Source organism: Nesoenas mayeri (genome assembly GCF_963082525.1).
Source record: "Nesoenas mayeri genome assembly, chromosome: 14".
Lineage (NCBI taxonomy): Eukaryota > Metazoa > Chordata > Aves > Columbiformes > Columbidae > Nesoenas > Nesoenas mayeri.
The window spans coordinates 1854057-1875664 of record NC_137556.1 but is presented as its reverse complement, the minus strand read 5'-3'; the positions used below and the strand labels follow the sequence as shown (position 1 = coordinate 1875664).

Sequence of the window (21608 nt, the reverse complement as noted above, 5' to 3'; positions counted from 1 at the left end):
CAGAGTAGATTAATTAGCCTAAGCCATATAAAAGCGGTGAGTGGCATTAACACCTACGCAGGGAGTGCATGCAGGATGGAAACGATGTTTTAATGCCTCATCGTACGTGTTTTGCATTGTGTTCCCATTCAAAGCCCCTGGGTGGGTGTGGAGAGGGATCTGGGTGCCACAAAAGCATCTCTAGAACCGTTACCAGAAGGCATCTCTAGAACCTTAAACAAAAGCCTTAATACCATTTTTAAACGCTTCTGCCTTTGCCAGGGAGGGAAGAATAGCAATGTTACTTCTGAGAAGTATGCGCTTCCCACAGCGAGGGGGATGTGTATTTGTAGCTCCTGGATGTTTGTTTACATAAAAGCACAATAAAACAGCCATAAATTGATTTTTTAAATGAATTAATGTAGATTACAGCTGAGAGATATGCCGAAATGGTTTATGTTTAGCTAGAGCACGTTGTATTTGGCCTCAGTGCTGTTTGTGCAGCCACAACGAGCAATACAGCCTCCAAATTCCATTTCAAGCAAAATACAAAGAAACCATGTTAAAATGCAACAGCAAAAGCAGCCAGCCAACCAAAAGAACAACTTTTAACATTCTTACTTAAGATAACATCCAGAGGTCATAGTATAAGTCTATATTAACGCACACAGCACTGGTTAAAAAGGGAACAGAAATAAATGCAATTTGCCAGAGAGTTCAATATAATAGAGAGTCCTTTGGAATTAACCAAAGATTAGAACTTATAATAGCTGGAATTTCCTAAAGCAGTGGGTTTTCAGCAATTTTTCCTTAGTCTGGGAATGACTTTTTAACAGAGACACGAATCCAATTGAAACTGACTGGCAGGAACTGTGTTTTGCTTGAAAATGTTTATGGACCCGGTGGAACTAATCCAATTCCACATTAGGAATCAGGGACCACTGCTTGAAAACTATTGCCCCGAAGAATTTGTTTTATAAAGGAATTTCATGTGTGTAGGTGTATGTGTACATATATATACACCTTTTGCTGCTGTATGATGGATGCAGCGGATATATATGTATATATCTCCAGTTAGGCTTTTGTGATACTCCTGTTTCTGTCCTCACAGCTTAATGTATAATCCACAGGAGTCTCAGAACAGTTGTTTTTGGGTTTATCCATCTGTCTAGAACAGGAGTGTCCATCCCAGGCGCACCCTTCAGTACCTGGGGCCGGACTGGAAGATGGTATAAATCAGTTGATCTCCATTCCCAAATGTACTAATCAGCAACTAGCAGTCTAAATGAAGAATTAGGAGATCATTAGCACATTCATTAATGGCAACAACACAGCATTACGGAAATTAGCACTCGTGGTCTCAGCTGTACTAGAGACTCCTGGAAATGTCAGGCTCTGTTGTTCCGTTTGCTGCTGCTATAGATAGCAGTGTCAGTTCCTCCTAATGTGGCCGTTGCACTAATAAATGTTTCACTTGTGTGAATGCTTTGATATGGAAACAACCTTCAGGCCACTTCATAAAACAAGATAAGGTACTGCAGTGGGGCGTGTGGTGCTTATTTTGGATTTATAACAGCATCGCCTACCTTAGTCTTGCATGATTCATTGATCCTGATTTCCCTGTAAACTCCTCTCTAGTTCACTGGGAGACTCGCATCCACCTTCTTGGCGGTTCTCTCTGTGTTTTGCTGTAAGACATCGCATGGGATTGACTGTAAACAGAAGACTCATGGCCTTTGTATGTTGCTGTTATGTGTGACCTGCTACCCAATGTTCACGCCAGATCTTTTGATGAGACTAAAGTCCCTGAACAGGGGGTAAAATAACCCCTGCCCTGTGGGGAGCACCACTGTGCGTGTCCCCCCACAAGCCTTAGCCCGGTGTTGGGCTGTGCCAGGGTCTGTGTGGCTGCAGAAGTGACGGTGCCACCCGGGAATGCCACCTGGGGCTGCGGTGACAGTGGTATGCAGCCATGTGCCTTTCTCCAGGAATATAATAACAACCCAGGCCCCAGTTCCTGCTCAGTGCTGCCACGTGAGTCGCTGTCCTGAACTACATATCTAAGGGATTTCTGTTCTCATGCTCATTTATTTTTATCTAATTTTAGTCTTAAATCCACCTAAGACTCTCCCAGCCAGGGCAGCAAAGCTTCACGGCCGCTGTGCTCCTTCCCCATCGGGCTGCAGCGCTGAACAGAAAGGTGCTTTCTCTTGGGGGAGAACTCAGCTGTTCCTTCATCTCCACTCGCTTGTGCTGAGAGACACTGGAACCCGCTGCTGGTGGGTCTGTGCTGAGGGGCCGCGGGTGGGAGAGCATCCCGCGCCGCACCGGGGTTTTCAGCTGCATCCCGCAGCCTTGTGCTCGGGTCAGCGCTGAGCTCTGCCTGGGCCAGGTCCTGGATCTGGGACTCGCCTGGTGGGGTCCAAGTCTTTCCGTAGCCAAACCTCCCCGAGAAGAGCGGTGACCCTGTGCAGTTCCTCAGCCCGTCACCCGTGGGCTGCACTAACCGGCTGTTCCACACCGTGCCCAGCTCCCTGCTGTCATCTCCAGTGCTGACGGTGCGAGGAGCTTTTTAGGGGGTTGAAGTCGCATCACCCACGCATCTCCATCTCAGAAGTGGTGCAGGAGCACTCTTCAGGCAAGCAGTTTGTTTCAGGGCATTATCCTCTGTGTTTTTCTGAGTTTGTGTTGTTTTGGGTTTTTTTCCATATGCTTTGGAAAGGTGATTGAGTGATTGAAGTGATTTACATTTAATTTTTCTTTTAATGGGCATGGCTAAGCTAATGAAGCTGTGACGCAGGTAGCAGCCGTCTGCTGCTCGTGCCATACAAGGTGCTTTGTGTCTGTGCTGCTTACTGTGCTGAGTCGCAGTGTAGGATGCCGTTGTGTGACTTCAATGCTGATGTACCTGTCCACGCCAGAAGGGCTTTGCACTTCTGCTATGCTGGCATAGATAAAAGCAGCGATGACTTTAGTGCAGACTTTGCACTGTGGATGACCTTGCTGAGTCCCAAGAGTTACGTGTGCTTGGTTATTGTGTTTGTGAGCCTCTGTGGGATCAGCTGCTAGTGTGAAAACCTGCCTGATCTTTACTATTTCAGAAAAGTTCCACCTGAAATGGAAGTAACTGAGTCTTGCTTTTTATTTTGAGGTTATAACAATGCTAAATTGATGCCTCTGGTTAGGCAAAATGGCAAATATTTAATAGAAATATTTAGGTCATATTATGATTAATATGTTTATATTTTATGTTCTAGAGATTGTGTAAGCCAGGGCATGTTGCTGTTCTCTAAAGTGCAAATACACAAGATACTACAGCATTGGATAGAGATTCACGTCTCCATTGAGTAACTTCCCTGCCAAAACTATTTGAATTCCAGCTCTCTCCAAAGCACTTGGCTCTTTGTGCGGCTCCCAAATGACCTCGGGACTGCACAGGAACATGGGAAGCAAAAGGTTTTGCTGGACTTGGGTCCAAGTTTATCTATTTTTTTCACTTGAGGAGGCAAATTTTATGTATATTTGAAATGCAGCTGAAGCATGGTTAAAGAGAGGTAAAGCCTCACTTTAGCTGGTAAGCACATGATGCCTTGAGTTCATCAGCCACTTGAGTCCCTGACCATCATCTCTGGTACCTCGGGATGTTCTGGGGCATGACTTTCAATATTTTTTTAAATTCAGAATAATTTTAGATATTTATGACATAATATTTTTCAGAATAAAGAAAATGGCAAACTTTGCCTGGAGCAGCTTTTACAAGTTGTCCAATCAGTTTCACCAACCAAGACCTTAGGAGTGCAACAGATCACACCTTTTGACTGACCTTAAGCAGTTTACAAAATAATTTATTTGAATGAAATGTGGCAAAGTTGCGTAGTTATGTATAAAAGATCACCTTGCTTTTTACTGTGACTGATCTGTGCGGTAACAATGAGGTCTGCATCTCCCCAAGCTGGGCGGTGCGATCCAGGGTGCCAGGCAGCGACTCTCTCCGTGGTGTCGGTCTGTCCTGGTGGTGTTTGGTGACACGGACCTGCCTGGTGCCCGGCGCGGGGAGGGACGTGTTGCCACCAGGGACCCCCGTGCTCCTCAACCCGCTGCACGGTGAGGGTCGTGTTTTCTCAGCCTTCTTGTGATGTCCTGCGATCGGCTCTGGGTGCGGCCTCTGCATCTCGTTGACTCTCCTTCACACTGTCTCTGATTTGCATTAATCCCCCTTTTTAAATGCTTATGTGCCTTATTGTAGAAGATTTGCTAGCACTAGAGTTTTCTATCAAATACGGTAAAATCGTTGGGATTTCTTTATCACCATTAAAATATATGTATGGATTTTCTGTTGTCGGGTGCTTGCTTGCTACCTTGGATACTGCAGCTATGAATTCTAAGAAGAAAAGCCACAGGTGTTTGAGCAGCGAGTCCCGGTCCCTGCTGGGTGTCCCCTGTCCCTGTTGGGTGCGTGTTGTCCCGATGGGGTGTGCGGTGTCCCCCACACCATCTGCTGCACTTGCAGGCTGGCGTGGCAGCTCCTGCCGACATAAACCAGGGCACCTGGTTTGTCTCCTGAGGAGGAAGAGGTGATAAGCAATGTGACGATGACCAGGAGCCGGTGAGCAGCACCCTCCTGTGGGCCAGGTCTGTATTTGTGAGGTGCAAGAAATGTCAGGTTTGGTGCTACCTGGACTTCACAATATGTGTAGTTACAAAGCCTGGTATTACATTGCAGTAATTTTTTTAAGGCTGAATATGTATTTCAGTGCTATTTAGCATAACAGATTATGACTTGGTTGGGTCATGGCCAGGGAGAGTCAGAGCAGAATTAGAACAGCTGTGGCTGCAGCTCTGGGCGGTTACTGCAAGAATTATCTCTGCATACCTGTCCTCGAGTTGCACAAAATGTTTTCTTGATCCAGCATGGCTCAGCTTTTCCCTTAGGATGCCTTTTACCTTAGGTGACCGCAGTGCACATGCTATGATTTTCGTGCTGGTGCCAGCAGAGTGGTAGGAGCGCTCCGTTATGGAGAATCCCGGCAGGAGCTTTCTGCTCTCTTCGAAAAGCACAGGACAGGCACTGCCTTCAGCTGCGTAACTCTGACCCCTGCTGATGCAGAGCTAACGGGCTTCAATCAGCAGCACCCTTTGCCTGTCTCTGCCTTCCCTGTAGTTCTCACCATACACGCTCCTGTCCCAGACAAGACCCCCACCCCATCCCCTGGCTCACAGCCCCGTGCAGGCGTTCCAGGGGAGCAGCCCATGCAGAGCCTGCCCAGGACCTGGTGCGCAGCCGGTGAAACAGAAAAACCCAAAGGCAGATTGTGCTGAGCTGGGTTTTAGCCCAGCCTGGCCAGCTCTTCAGTGAGCAACTCACCAGTTCTCCAGCGAGGGAATTTCAAGATGAAAGTATCGTACGGAAAATGGAAATTCGGGTCATTTGCTGAGGAAGAAGACGGAAAAGGAAAATGAGTGAATAGAGACAACATCAGACAGGCCATGACACAAGATAAGCCACAACTAGGAAGGATTATGAAGCAAATGAAGGAATTGTGTTTTAAGGACAAGAGGAATGACAAGGCTAGGCAAAGATTGAGTCTGTTACTGAAAGAAGGGAAAGGGAAAGCAGAGCTGTCAACAGATGTACCTGAAAAAACAAGAGCTGTGGAGGAATGGCAGAGAAAAAAGAATTCATATAAATAGATAAATACATTGAGCAGCTGGCTCCCCTTTCCCTGCTGCCGGAGAGCACTGATGTTTATTTACTCCTAATTACCAAGCTACAGACCTCCACTGATGAGATAAATGTAACTCAGGATGCTCATCTTCCAATCTTCCCCTCTCCTTCCCTCCAGGTGTCTCCACAGTGTCTCAATCAAAGGCTGGTGAAAATGTCATGTCTCAGTACCCCACATCACCTCTTCGAGCACCGTGGGCTCTCAGCACCCTGTCCAAGCTCAGAACAGGGTGTCAGGATGGTGCTGCCTGAGTACCAGGTGTGTGTCCTGCTCCAGGTGGCAGTGGCACACCCAGCAAAGTCTTAGAGACCAGATCGGTGGAAAAGTGGTGGAAAAGAAGAAGTGGAGACTGAGGTGAGCAGAGTGTGTGTGGAGAGGTCTCAGACTGTTACCGTGGGTCACAGGAGCAGAACAGTCACAGGGGCAGAACAGTCACAGGTGGTATTGATGAGGCTATTTCAATTCAGGATGATGAGGCATTGCCTTCCGTTCCTGGCCACTAATGCAGTTGTTCACCTTCAACCATGAAAGAAATGTGGTGCTGCACTTTACCAAGCTGTGCGTGCTTCTGCAAAGCAAAATCCCTTCTTATTTGTGCTGTGGTCTCCAGAAGGCACATGCACGATGTGGGTTGTGCAGGTTTGCAGGACGCAGGCAGTGGTGCTCTCTCAGTTCAGGGCAGGCTGGGCAATAGCACACACAGGAGGCTTTTTGCATCGTTCCCCTTGTTTAGCAAACACGCGTCCAGATACCAGCAATACTGTTATCTGGCAGGAGCACTTCTCTGAACACCTTCAATCATTCTTAGTGGCCAGAACAAGTTTTCATCAAAAATACTCGCCCAGAACGATGTTTGTTTTCAAAACACAGCTCTGTTTGGCTGGCTGCACCTTCACTGGCTGGGGCGAGATAAAAGGGCCAGTGCTTGGCTGGGTAACGCAGGTCTGTTCCCAAGGGAAGGAGCACACGGACCAGAAGGAAGGCAAAGGAAACAGGTTTGTGGTTGTGAGCGTTGCGTTTTCTCTGTTCATTTTTTGCTGCAGGGGGAGGAGATGGGTCTGTCCACAGCGGAGAAGCTCTGGGCAGTGAGAAACACCCGGTGTGTGACCCCGCAGGCAGCGGTAGGAGGTTTGGGTTGGGACTAGTGATGTGAAATGAAGCCCTAGGGCAGGGGAACGGGGTTTCTTGTCATCCCCGTTCAACTTCCAAACTGCAGCCGCTCTGGGTCTCCTCTAAGGAGAATCTTTCTCTGCATGTTGCTCAGTTTTGACAAACTGCGTGTTTGTTGCAGCTGCTTTTTGGCTGGAAAAACTTGGAGCAGCACTGGGAAGCGTCTCCGTTACTTAATCAGAAACAGTAAGACTGTTTCATTCTACAGATAGGAGCCCCTATGATGGAACTGTTTGATGCAACCAGCAATGTAATTTAAAATGTTAAGGGAAAAATTCTTTTGCATATTACCTTCCTTACCCATGTGTCACGTTGCTAAAGCATCGCTTGGAATCTCTCAACATTTTCAAAGTAGTTTTTGCTGAAGTGGAGGTGTCATCAAGAAGCACAGGGTTCCTGAAGAGGCTTTAGTTTCTGTGAAATAATAGTTTCTGATCGTAACGCATTCTGCTGTCCTGTTTCAAAACAAGGGGTATGTCAGGAAGGGGCACAGCTCTGTCCCTGCTGTGGGCATCTGTGCCAGTGTGGCTGCAATTTAAACCGTGCTCTCGGGGTTGTGGTTAATCAGGTCTGCAAATGAAAACAAACAAATCAACCACACCGCAGGAAGGTGCTTTTCTGTTTGATTTGTCTGAGGTTGTTTCCCTTTATTTATTTATCCATGCAATTTCCCTGAGCCCCAGAGCTAAACAAAGCACAATGTACATAACTGCAATAGCTCACGACTGCCTGCTCTCCTGCTTTAGCTCTCCTGGGGCCATGGAGGACACGTCAAGCCACAAGTCAGGACAGAGCAAAGATGTACAGAGCTCCCCAACACCAGAAGAGGGTCCTGCCAATTTTATTCATGTCCAATTGGAGGAGTATGAGCCCACAGACTTCAGCACCAAGGATCTCATCCTAAAGAAAGCCAGAGAGGTCTGTACGTGCAGTCGGCAAACCATCATCACCTTCTTCTGTCGCTTGTTCCCAGTGCTGGACTGGCTTCCCCGTTACAGCGTCAAGACGCAGTTGTTTGGGGATGTGGTGTCTGGGCTCCTGGTGGGGGTAGTTGCCATCCCTCAGTCCATCTCCTACTCCCTCTTAGCCAACCAGGATCCCATCTATGGAATCTACACCAGCTTCTTCTGCAATATCATCTACGTCGCTATGGCCACGTCGCGCCATAACTTCGTGGGCCCCTTTGGTGTCCTGTGCCTGATGATCGGGCAGTCTGTGGACCGGCACCTCCGGCTAGCAGGGTACAGTGACAGCAGTGCTGGCTCTTCGCTGGGGGGCAACTCCACCTCTGTCAGCAATGGGACAGGTCTCTGTGACAGGAGCTGCTACGCCATCACTGTGGCTCTTTCCTTAAGCTTTCTGGTCGGCCTTTACCAGGTACAAATGTTTGCTGTTGTGCTGTTTTCTCCCTGTCCTTTCACTTCTAGGAACTTCTCTGAGCTAAAGACCCCTAAGGTCCAGTCCTGGTTCAGATTTACAAGTTGTGAGAAACCTTTGCTGACCTGACTAGACCCTGACACCCTTGAATCAAATTTAGTTGATTTAGAAAGCCCCAAACATGGTTGAATGTGAGGTTTTGTTTCCCCCATGTGACAGGCCAGGTCCTTGGATGTGTCTGAAACATCCCTTAGGATCAGACACAGCAAGGGAGGGGAGAGAACCTTCCCAGCAGCCCGGTCCTGGCTCCTGGTGCGGGTCAGAGCAGCAAGAACGTCCCTCAGGGACCCCCATCAGCAGGGGCTCCTGAGGTTGTGCTCCCTGGCACTGCCTGGCCCAGCTGTCACCAAACAGCTTCAGGCTCCTTCACTGGAACAACCAAAATTCAGTGCCTGGCACTGGTTTTCTGGCACCGAGCGGCACTCGGAGCTGCCGCAACGTGGTGGCTGCCTGTAGTGTCAGTGTTAGTGATGCACCCTTATTGCTGGTAAGGAGAGAGGCAGGGACCTTGTAGGCTTCTTTCTCTGGCATCTTTAGCCATAGATGAGTATTATAGGTAGGTCTCTTTAGCTTCCCATACTGCAGATTAGCTACTGCTGACAAAGTCCTCTGCCACACTGAATGCCCAGCAGACAAACAGCCAGAGCTGCTCAAGAAGCAAAGCGACATAAATTGCCAGCTACCTCTCCCAGCCCTTCTTAATCAATGCTTAAAGTGTGGCTGCCTTGCTTTTCAGATCCTGCTGGGGATTTTGCAGCTGGGTTTTGTGGCTGTCTACCTGTCAGAACCTCTCCTCAGCGGCTTTGTGGCCGGCTCCAGCCTCACCATCATCACCTCCCAGATGAAGTATCTCCTGGGACTGAAAATACCTCGTCACGAAGGGGTGGGGTCCTTCATCCTGACGTGGGTTGACCTTTTCAGATACATCCAGGGCACCAACATCTGTGACCTGGTCACCAGCCTGGTTGCTTTGGCCATCATAGTGCCTGTCAAAGAGATCAATGACCGCTATAAGGAGAAGATGAAGGCCCCATTTCCCATAGAGCTGCTGGTGGTCATTGTAGCCACAGTGATATCTTACTACTTTAACTTTGAAGAGCGATACAAGTCTGCTGTTTGTGGGCATATCCCCACTGGCTTCAGTAAACCCACTCTACCAGATATAAACCTGTTTTCCAGCCTGGCAGTTGATGCTCTGCCTATTGCTGTTATTGGCTTCACCATGACCATCTCCTTGGCGGAAATCTTTGGCAAAAAGCACGGCTACACTGTCCGTGCCAACCAAGAGATGATTGCCATTGGCATGTGCAACCTGGTCCCTTCTTTCTTCTACTGCTTTGCCAGCTCTGCAGCGCTGACCAAGACTCTGCTGAAGGAGTCTACAGGGACCCAGACCCAAGTCTCTGGCCTGGTCACCTCCCTGGTGCTGCTGCTGGTGCTGCTGTGGGTCGCCCCGCTCTTCTACTCACTGCAGACCTCCATCCTGGGGGTGGTCACCATCGTCAACTTGCGGGGGGGCCTGAGGAAGTTCCGTGACACCCCCCGCATGTGGCAGCTCAGCAAGCTGGACGCGGTGGTGTGGTGGACGACCATGCTGTCCTCCACGCTGATCACCACAGAGATCGGTCTCCTCGTGGGCGTCTGCTTCGCTCTGCTCTGCGTTATCTTCCGCACGCAGAGGCCCAGGGCCACGCTCCTGGGCAAGGTCAGCAACACGGAAATCTATGAGGACCAGTCCACTTACAAGCAACTCAGCAGTATTGCCAACATCAAGATCTTCCGCTTTGAGTCATCTCTCTACTATGCCAACAAGGACTATTTCAAGACTGTTCTTTACCAGAAAACTGGGGTAAATCCTGTCCTGCTGGCTGCTAAGCACCAAATGGTGGGGGCCCGGGCAAATGCAGACACAGGCAACAAGAAGAGCTTTTTTGGCACCAGGTTTGCCTGCCTGAAACCTGTCAAAAAAAGGACTGAGAAGCCTCCAGCCCATGCCTCTCCTCCCTCCATAGATATGCACACCTTAATCCTTGACTGTGGGGCAATGCAGTTCATAGACACTGTGGGTCTCTCGGTGCTGAAGGAGATACACCATGACTACAAGGAAATCGGTGTCCAGGTGCTCCTGGCCAACTGCAACCCTTCCATCCGCCACCAGCTCCGGGAGGGAGGTTGGGCTGGCAGGACAGACAGCGGTGCTCAGCTGGCGTTCCACAGCGTCCATGATGCTGTCCAGTTTGCTGAACAGCAGTACAATGAGCAGCAGGACAGCAAGGAGAAAAAGGATGCTCTCCTGGACACTGAAGACCTGGACTTCCAGGTGTCCTTGTAGACTTGTGTGTGAGGAATGGTTTCTAATGGGGATGGGCTTGGGACGCAATTGAAGGCAGTTGTGGTCTTTGTGCAGAGAGAGAATGCAAAAAAGACTTTGGCATGGGGTGAAAGGGTTGGGGAAGGTGTGATTTTCAGGAGAGAATTCCAACAGGCACATAACAACAGCAAAGCATTTTCCTTAAAAACAAAGAAGTTTCAGAAAACAGGGCTGGAGGGGCCTCTGCTCTGGGGCAGATGTGGGGACATGTCCCTTCTGCTGGGCTGGGACTGGCAGCATCTGGCTGGTTCTGCTTCTGCATCCCAGGGCTGAGTCCTTGCTCCGCAGCATTGCCAAGTGCCAGAATGACTTTTCTTCTGTGAACTCCATCTGCCATAAACACTCTCTGTGTTGCAAATTTAATATGTGACTATTCCACCGGCTTCACCCAAGAAACGCGGCACCAAGGATATCCCACTGAAGGGAGCTCTGGCTTTAATAGCTGCTCAGGAGACTGCTGTAAATAAAATATATGCAAAAGAAAACCTGGCCGTGCTGAGGGAAATGTCTACTTGTGGTCAAGAGACTAATTCAAATGGATTAAAGAGCACAGTATGCCCAGCTGCTTGCAGGTCCTTGGAACAAGGTTAAGTGTCAGGTGAAGCTGGATTGACTGAAGAGGCCAGAGCAAGGCTTGCAGGGCTGGGTGGACAGGCGTGCATGGCACCCCACGGCTGCAGCCACCAGCTTCTGTCCCCAGAGCTTCTGTCACCATCCATCACAGCGTGAGGCAACTCCCCAGGGAGGTTGCATCAGCCATGGAGCAATGAATAAAGGGGCAGTGTGGTGTCTGAGCAGGAGAGAATCAGCAAGTCAGTAGAGAATAAAGGCCTTGTTACCTGCAGGGATTATGACCTTCCTTTCCCTTTGGAATAGCTTTGCTATCATTTTCTTTATAAGACAGTTTATGGGGAAAATTAGATTGGTTTACTTAGACTTTAGATGTTTTTATGATCTCAGTGGGGTCATAAAGCCACAGCAGGAAATAAACCCAGTGCTGATAATTCCTGGGCACAGCCTGGTGTGAGATAGTGCGGATGAGATCACTGTCAGAGCAGCGGTTCCCACAGCCTTCTGAATGCGAAACGGCTGTTTAATTGAGCAGGTCCCATTCAGAGCTCTGAAAATGCCAAAGAGATACCGGGCAGTTTTCATAGGATGCCTTCCCTTGGAATGGGGAACAGAGGTGGCAAACTCCTTCCATCTCCAGTCCAGCCCAGAGCAGGCTGCTCACCCAGCTCTCCCTGCCCATCGGCTCCAGCATCACCTTCCCGTCCGCAAGTCAAACCTCTGGGTGACCCAGCGTTCTTCTGTTCCCCACATGTCGCCAAGGTAGCTCAAGGATAATTGCTCTTTTTATATCAGTTCCTATTAAGAGGCCCTGAGTTGTAAATGACACAGAGGAGAGATGAGGAAGGACAAATGACACAGTCCAAGGTCAGTTTATAACCAGTGTCATGCGAGATCAGGCTGGCCCCTTGCTGCCTACACCTCCTGGTGGAAGCAGATGTGGGTGGGAAGGGACTGCAACTGTGGGCCAGTTCCCAGTGACAAAAGGGCTCCTGGTGAGGGCACGGGGCACTTATCTGCCCCAGCACCCAACTGCAACAGCCCAAGTCCCCCCGTTTGCCTTGACATCTCCATTGGGGCTGACCCACCGCACCTCCCACCCAAGTGGACCTGCTGCTGTGTCCCCCAGAGCATCTCGTGTGCTGTTCCCCTAAAGCTTCGCCAGGGGCTGGGAAATGTCACGCAGCCAAAAACGAATGTTATCCCTCCTGGTAAGCAAGTCACCTGCTATTCTCCTTCTCTCTCCCCCCTGCCTTGCTGTGGATCTATAAATACTCCAGGAGTGTGACAAATAGAGGATTGCTGCTAAGGCTTCGTCAGCTGCAGTTGGAGCTGACTGTGCAACAGTTAATTATGCCTCGCTAGCAACTGGACAGGTTTAAATCCTTTGGAAGCTTTGAAATGCTCCCTCTGGGGAGGTTTAAGGCATAAAGGTTGTTGCAGATGATGCGCGTTTGCTTCCTTTTCTAGAAGGCAGATGTGATTGCTGCAGGGAGGGCTGTTCTCCTCATTTCCATTGCCTGTTCCTGGAAACACACTCTCTGTACGATGGCAAGAAGCTGCTTCTGCAGACCTCTAACTGCAATAAAGCAGTTAGCGTGCTGCTGGCACGTGCATAAAATTTACACATGCAAGCTTTCCCTAGCAGACAAAACTGTTAGAAAGGGAAAACATTGAGCTGCAGGCAATGGCAACGCATTTCCTGGGGAGTTAGGGCCAGTGTTAATGCCTCACTGGAGATAACCCGGTGACAGAGGAATCACCAGACAGTGGCTTGGGCAGACGTAGTCCAGCTGTGGGTGAAAAGCTCCGTGCAGGAGCGATGAGTCTGGCTAAAACCACTTTCACAGCTTCTTTTAAAGGGGGCTCCCTGGGCTACAGCGATAAGGGCAGGTTCTGCTGGCTGCCCTGGCAGCTCAAGACCTCAGCTGGGGACACCACAATGCCGTCCCGAAGCGCTGGGGCTGGGCTGGCCTGGGGGGTGTCTGGGTTTGGCAACAAGCATCTCCCGGGGGCCCAGGTATCACAGTATCACAGTATGTTTGGGATTGGAAGGGACCTCAAAAGATCATCCAGTCCAATCCCCCTGCTGGAGCAGGAACGCCCAGGTGAGGTCGCACAGGAACATGTCCAGGTGGGTCTTGAATGTCTGCAGAGAAGGAGACTCCACAACCCCCCTGGGCAGCCTGGGCCAGTGTTCTGGATAGAACAGGTAGATGAGGGATGCTCATGGTGCGGGTCCACCCAGCCCTGTCCTCTGCCAGCACGGCCGAGCCTGGCACAGCAAACCCCTTGTGGGAGATTTTCGGAGGCTGGGGAGCTGCAACACTGGTACCAGAGTTTCCAGACTGTGGCGGGGGTTTGTCATGACATCCAGGGACCAGTTCCCAGTTAGAGACAGCGTGTTAGGGGAAGAGTAACACACCAAGGAAAACCATCGATGTGATGGGATGTTGGAAAAATAAAAGTCAGGGAGAATGAAGGAAGAGCAGAGCTCTGCTGGTTGAGCACAGCCGGGGCAGCTCCCAAGGAGGGGACGTGCACTGGCCGGCCCCCCGAGACATCCCGGCGATTCGCTAACGAACTGGCTCCGCTGCTGGCAATGCCGATTTGAACAGCAAAAGTGGGAGAACTTGTGCCAGTGGGACTGAGGAAAGTGAGGAAGGGGCAGGAGAGAGGGGGTGGACATGGACACACGGACACACGCTGCAGCGTGGGGAGCGCTGGGCTCCACGCTGCCTTCTTGGCAGCTGCTGCCTGGCTGGCTAATTACTGCACGTTATCGTGTCCTTTGAGAGCTTGAAGAACTTGTAAGTAATAATAATAACAATGATAACAGTCAAGATTAAAAATCATTAATAAAGCAAACTATAGAGGAGACTGGATGCTCAGCTGCATGGATAACCCAGGGTCTCCCCCAGGGTCCCTCCCTGGGGAGGAGGCCAGTGGTACATGGAGATGGTCATGGTCCACTTGAGCAGAACAAGGATTTGGAGAGATTGCAGAAGTGCCGCTAAACCTTCTGTCTCCGATATATTATTACTGTCTCCTCCTTTGTGGGCTGCTCGCCCAAAAATACCTTAATTTCAATTAAAAGACGCAAGAGGAGAGTTGACAAGCAGATGCCCGACCCTGGGGACCTTATTACCGAGACTGGAGAAGCCGGTGAGTGCCTCTGTTCTGATGGCTCTGCTTGCTGCACCAGTAGGTGGCACAAACTGGGGGATAGTGGAAGCAGTGAATGATGGCCCAAACCACCTGCAGCTGCTATCAAATCAAGCTGTGGAGGCAATGATGTTCCACAGAGGGCTTAAAGGAGAGCTGGGTCTTGTGAGCACAGCTGAAGGATGTGGTTTCTGATTTATTTATTTGTTTATTTAAATCTAGCAATAACACAGGTCTTGGAAACTTGGAGAGAAGCTCTTTTCCTCGGTGCTGTCATCAATGAAAAAAGGTGAGGAGGATAAATTGTTTGTTGTAATCCCAGTTTCTAGCAGCCAACAGACAGAGGGCACGGGGGTGGCCAGGGCAGGGTCCTGGACCAGGGGTTCTTTTGATGGGGACGGGGGAGCAGAGGGAGTTTTGTGTCCATCTGTCTGGCATCAAGGGAAACCTCCGAGATTCTTGACCTTCAGGAAGGGGAAAAAAATGGTGAAAGCAGGGCAGGAAGATGGTAAAGAGAGCGAGAGAGGTGGCAAGGTAGGGAGGGAGCTGAAATGAGCTTCATTTGCTTGGTCTGAAAACACCTGAGGCCCAGATGAGGGTGAGTGTTCAACTGGACTCCAGTTCCAGCTGCACCAGAGCAGCTCTGGTCATCTGCTGCCCTTGGGTTCTATGGCAAAATCCTGCATTTTTGCCAGGTCCTGCAGTTTTTGGGGTCTTTGGTGGGTGTCTGAAGAGCCCTCGCTCCTGAGAATCATTAAAGTCTGTGAAGATGGCTGTTACATCTTAAAAAAATCAAAGTATATAGCCCACATAATTATGGGAAAAGCACAGAAAAGGAGCTTTTTTTTTTTTCAGCCTAGAAGCTGAAAAGAGTCCAACAAGAAGAAAATCTTTCTTGTATTTTCCTCTTCAGTGACTGAGAAGTGTGTTTCAGCAGATAGAATTGCGGTTTCTTTATAAAGTCGACACAAGATTAAATGTATTGTAAAATACCTGCCAGGTCAGATAGCAGCTGAGACTCAGAGCAGGTAGTGGATAATAGATACTAGAGTTCAATAAAGCAAAGGAAAAAGAACAGTGGTGAAGGCTGATATCTCCAAGTTGTTTGCATTTCAAACCGCCTCTGCCGGTGGTTTTTCTATGTTAACTCATTTTTTTTTAAGGAACATCTAATTGAATCTTTGCACTTCCAACAAAAGCCAGCCCTCTTCTTCCAAATCGATATTTTCTCTAAATGCAAGGGTTGTTGGTGTCACCGGGAGGTGACAGCCCGGGACGCTGCTCTGCGCGAGTGGGGACGCAGGGACGGGGCTGCTGTGCTTGCTGTGTGCTGCTGGGGGGCACTGGGGCGCAGAAGAGGGTTCACTGTAGGGATTTAAGTCTGGAGAGTATTTATTTCGAGACGAGGTAGCACACCAAAATTAAGTTCAAAATCAAGGCAGGCGAATGTTCGGTGCCGAGGGGAGCGGGGGCTCGCAGCCACTGGATGGCATCGTTGTTTCACACGGATCGGAGCTGCCGAGGAGCCGCTGCAGGAGCCTGGGCACCAGTTTTTGGGAGGCTCTGTGGTTCACTCTAACCGTGACGTGGCCGTGGCCTGAGTGATGCTGCACGTTGCCGGATCTGCCACCGCAGGGCAGAGGGCGTTGGGAAGAGGCTGGTGAGCGCCACGCTCAGCTGTCCCCATGGGTGTCACCGCTGCGGCTGGGCTGGTGTCAGCTCCTTGCCGCAGAGACCGGCTGGAGGACGGGCCCAGCCTGCGGCTGCCAAGGGTGACAGAGGATGAAACCTCCCTGTGTGCCCTTTGCTGCCCTGGTGCAGATCAAAGGCAGCTGCTGCTGCTGCTGAAGCACCCTTGGTGTGATGAGGGAGGACTCAGGATCCAGGGGTCAGCAGCCATGGCCTATGGCAATCCAAGGTTAGGGGCTGGTGGCATCCACATGAGATGTTGCAGACACCCTGGAGCCCTTTTGTGTTTACCCAGGTCCTGTGCTTATCTCCTACCACCCTTCCATCCCCACCTGTCCTGGTCGCTGTGACTTGAAAGCAATGGGGTGGTTCCTCCCTGTGCTCTGCCCACAAGAGGGGAACATCTCACTGTTTGCTGTGGGGAAGAGGCAACTCAGCACATAAGGAAGAAGCCAGCGGGTGCGACGGTCCCTGCAGCTGCAGTTGCAGCAGATGATGCTGAGCAGGCAACGTTTGAAGGAGACTTGCTGCTCTCAAGCCTTCACATGCGGATTGGAAAGAGAAAGACCAGAGAATCTGATGCTTTGTTGGTGGAGTGAGCTCCTAAGAACGCTTCCTTGAAGTGTGAGACAGCCCTTCTACTAATACTGCTTTTTAACTACCGGCATAAGCATCTCCTGCCTCTCCGACTAAGACATATACTTGTTTATAGGCTTTGGAGCTGTCAGTATCTCCTCATCTAGTGCAAGCACTGCTGAAAGAAGCAGGAACATTAGTGCATATTCAAGCATGAACTTCAGGAGAAGCCCCTGGAAGAACCTGTGTGTTTGTATGAGCAGGGAAGGACCATTCCCTCTTTATTTCTGCACAAGGAACAGAAAGCACCAGCTGAAACAGGCATGTTGTGCACTCCAGATACACAAAAGGGCTTTTCACACAAGGGGCAAGTAATCCTGGATCCCGTTGCTGCCAGAAGCCAAAAATGTGTTTGTAATGCAGCAGGAGGAATTAAAGGAAGAATAATTAATTGAGGCAGCAGTGTCCTCTCTGGCTGAGGGATTTGTTTAACCACAGATCACTGGAAGCTCCCCGAGGACACCGCGTGCTTGCTTGAGCCTATGTGCCCGACCCCCTCTCAACCTCTTCCTTAGGTACCCGCTAGAAGCCACTATAAAGATAAGGTATGGGATTAGATGAACCACCCTCCTTCCCCAAGAGTAACCGGGCTGAACACTCCTGGGATGCTTTAGGCTGCTGTGGCTGGACCACAGGCAGCCGTTTATTTATTTTCTTATATATTTTTCCCCCCTTACAAACAGTTTTAAAGCAAATAACTGACTGTGCATGACCTCGAGGAGGAAGCAGAGCAGCTGCTGGTGTGAAATGTGGTTTCCTTTTGCTGAGCCTTCCACCCCTGTGCCAGGCCTGGCCTCACGTGCCCATTATTCAGCTTTCAATATCTGCCGTGTTTGGGAAGCTGTATAATGAATTCCCCTTCAAGTCTGTGCGAATGCTGCTGTGTGTTTTGCCAAAATCAGCGTGGAAACTGCAAAAAGGAGAAGCGAAGACGGCTGGAGGTGAAACTCGCAACAGGCGGGTTAGATTTTGGTGGGGAAATTCTGGTATTTGTTTCTTAGAAGTGAAAATACTTAGCTGCCTTCTGCATTTCTTGGAACCCAGCTGTTGCTCTCGGTCCCAGCTATGGAGAGGGAATAGCCACGTGGCCGCCTTGTCAAAGCCCAACCGAAACAAATGGGTGTCACAGCTCCGAGATGGGCAGCTCTGGTTTGACTTTTATTCTGCTGAGCTGCTGCAAGTCACTCTGGACACATAAATGGGGAATTAATGATTGGAAATAAAGCTTCTCCACAAAGCAAGTGAAGGACTTAGGAAGTTCAGCAGCTCTGGGGACGCTCGGTGGGAAAAGCCACAGCGGCAGCTCGAGGGTTCCAGCACAGAGCAGAGGGTGAAGGGCCCAAAGGCCAACAAGTGGGCAGGGAAAAGTCACTCTCCAGGTTTATTTTTGTTTGTATTTTAATAGTAGGGCTGCTCACAAGTGGAATGATGTACGTGCTGCCATGGAAACAGCAGCCTTGGTCCCCAGCGCAGCTCACAGCCATCTGCAAGGGAATAATTGTTGGCCTGTTTGTGTAAAACCATCCGGGGTGGTGCCGGGCGGCATGTGGCCAGCCAAGGGGAAACCTCTCCGAGACACGACAGGACATGCTTGTCACGCTGAATAATGGGATGTTCAAACGCCAGCAGACAGGATCGGCAACGTCCTGTCTGGAGATGAGCTGACGTGCAAAACCAGCACGAATCAAATCGGTTTGAATGAGTGTTTGATTGCCAGGGGCTGCAGCACTTTGCATGCGATGCTCATGGGCATTCATGCTTCTGGGTTTTCAGTCCATGCGAATGCTGAGATCCCCGTGCAAGCAGAGGTCTGCGTGTGCAAAGAAGAGTCTTGTGAGAGGCAAGAGCATGGGAAATGGAGCCAGGTTAGTTTTCTGCATATGAACAGCTCAACTGAACACCATGGGCTTACGAAGCTCTTGGCGTGAAGCTGAAGCATGTGCAGAATACTGAGCGTTGGCCAGCATTTGCCAAAACTGCTGGGGGACCAACTCCTGCCTTTACTCAACCATGTGTTGGACTTCAAATCTGTGAAGAGCAGGTTCTGTTCCAGGGAGCTGCTCTACCTGAAAACAGATGCACATGGAAAAGAAATGCACAAGAGAAATGGCAGAGAATTACCTGATCCACACCGACCTCCTCCCTGCTTGGGCAGCATGGAGGCTCAGGACCCTGCCTGAAGAGCTGATTTTTCCTTGTTGGCAGAAAGAGGAGCTCAAACAGTTTCTGAACGTGTGTGCATTGAACCTGCGGAGCTGAGCCTGCACACCTGCAGCCCTGCCTGGCACAGCTGGTCATTCATTTCAGCTGGTTTGTGAAACCCCTTCCTTCCTGCTTGTCCTGCTGTTCTGAACTCGTTTTCCTCTGAGATCCCCATGACTGCACTTTACATTGAGGGGGAAAGATTTTCAAGCTTCTAGGCTCAGGTGCAGAAGTGAAGACACTTTCTGGGAGAATGTGCAGGGGTTAACCTGACTGCAAACATCTCATCCGGCCAAGCAAAGAGGAGAAAGATTACTTGGCTTTAATCTACTTCATCTTCAAAAATATTTAATAAAAGAGGGAAAATAAATTTGTGGGGGCTTGTGGCATCCTGAGAGCAGACAAAGAGGTAAAATTAATCCTATCGATAATCCATGATGAATGATTCACTCAGCTCTTTTATTCACAGTTGCATACAGTTATCCTCATTCACGCAGAGATGCGGTGCTCATGGAAATATAGACAGAGTCAGATGCATATAAAATATGAAGCCCAGTGAGGGCTCCTGCTCAGCCGGGGTGACATCCAGCATGTCTTGCACGTTGTCCACGGCCGTGGGGCCTCGCTGGGCTGAGCACGGGGCTGCGCAGCCGCCCGGCTCTTGGGAGCTCCAGGAGGTTTCTGCAGAGCTGTGTCCCAGGGCTTGGCTCCCCGCTGCTTACATTGTCACAACAAGTCCATCCCAGTGCTCTAGTGGGGATAAGGATGGGAAGGGTTGTGTGTCACCCTCCCTTGTGACAGGGTGGGCTCATAGGAAGACGGGCTATAAAGCCAACGCAGCCCAGTGTGCCTCATGCTGGGAGAGGTGACGCTGGTGTCCCCAGCCCTCCCCTGCACTGAGGCTTTGCTCTTTTGCCAGGTTACACCAGAATCCTTTCTCTGGTTTCAGTGGGGTGGTCCCAGCCTCCCGCTGCACAGCAAGACAGACACCCAACCGCCCCATGGTGCTGCACAGAGGGGTGGCGGGAGATGCGCTTCTGCCTCCCAGGCAGCTCTTTTTCCTCCAAAACTTCTTTGCAGGAGAAAAGAACCTGGTAGAAATTTTCATTAGAAATAGGATTTAAAAAAAAACACAAGTTAAAAAGAAAGTGGTGGAAAGTTCTGTCGCGCTTCTGTGGCCTCCAGAGAGAGGACTGAGGTGGCTCAGCACTCCGAGAGCCTTGCCCAAGAGGAGTCAGAGGAAACGCCAGACGATGCTGATGAGCAGGAGACACAACCCCATCAGACACCGCTCAGGTTTGGGGAGCACCGTGGGTGTGCGGACCGAGAGGAGAAACCGGGACGTGCACAGAGCCAGCAGCAACGCCAGCCTGTGAGGACAAACCACGGGACAGATGTGGCTTCATCAAAGGGAGGAGAAGAGACAGCCCAGGATGCAGCCCCAGCGCTTCTCCAGGTACCCGTGTCTGCTCAGCCTGGGGATGCTTTATTATCAACTGCCATGTCACACTCCCTCATCCTTCCATTTCTGGTGGTTTGTTTAGTAGTTTCCAGCTCATGAGCTGTAACGTGGAATTTGTCTTCCAAAAAAAATTACTCATCCCTTGATATCAGACTTATTTAATATTCCACCTCTAATGACTGGAACCAGGATGGGGGTAAATGGTCTTACACATCTCTGGCCATTCAAAAGCTGGGGCTGGGTGATTGATATAGAAAGGTTTGTGCACAAGACAGCTCAAGCCACCCATTTTTTTAAAATCATTTTGCAACCTTCAGATGAAACCTGAATTAACAATGTCTGTATTATAAACAGTCATAGATCCACTGTTGAAATGAGTGCAAATGTTCTCCTTTAAAGCTGAAAGTCAGACCTGCCTTAAACTGCATTTTAGATTCATATATCTGGGTAGTGTTATAAATGAAGTATGGTGAATAAATCGAAGTGCTTCACAGGCAGTGAGATTTCATACCACAAATGTCAGATTTTGATTGTTTAAAGGGCTGTCTGTTTAGGTATCTCTAGTGTGACCCCCCTTTTTGTGATCACTGTGGTTTCGAACTGCTTCCCAACCTATCTCAGGCTGAGCACTTTCATCACGACTCTGGGAACCTGGATGCACGGCAATGCTGTAGCATCCAGAGCGCTCCCTGGACCAAATAATGTAAAGAAAGGAGGTGGTGACGACAATGAGACATAATTCTAAGTAAGGACGAACACCAAATCAGCTGGTGCTGTAAATCAGACGTAGACCAGAATTTTCTTCTTCCCACACCTCTCTGCAGTAGTTTGCCTTGTAAAAGGGACTGGGACCCAAACCACTGAGAAATCCAAGCTGTTCAGCTTCAATATCTGGACTATTCAGCGTAAGTCTGGGTACCGATAGATGCTGTGGCCCAGGCAGTGTTCTTATTGCAGAGGTGACCTCCTAGTGACAGCAGGGGAGCTTGCATTTAAAATGGAATAGCAAGAAAGAAGTTCTTCCCCAGCAGAGTGGGCGGACTGCATGATCTACCAGCAGGTATAACCCTAAGAAACTTAATTTATCCAGGCTCTCTTTTTAATAAAATCCATCCCACGCAACTGGGCAAAGGAGACCACGCTGTGTTCAAAGGGAACACATGGCGCACACCAAAAAGCCACTCTGTTAAGTTGGTTTTAT

General features: G+C 49.8%; 1 protein-coding gene across 1 annotated transcript; it reads left to right on the top strand.

The window, feature by feature from the left end:
• Positions 1-7574: 7574 nt before the first annotated feature.
• LOC308045792 (sulfate transporter-like) lies at positions 7575-10644 on the top strand (the record flags this gene model as incomplete). The annotated part of the gene is made up of 2 exons (XM_080353301.1): positions 7575-8252; positions 9049-10644. The coding sequence occupies 2 exons, from the start codon at positions 7575-7577 to the stop codon at positions 10642-10644; spliced, it is 2274 nt and encodes a 757-aa protein (XP_080209427.1).
• Between the last annotated feature and the right edge of the window lie 10964 nt (positions 10645-21608).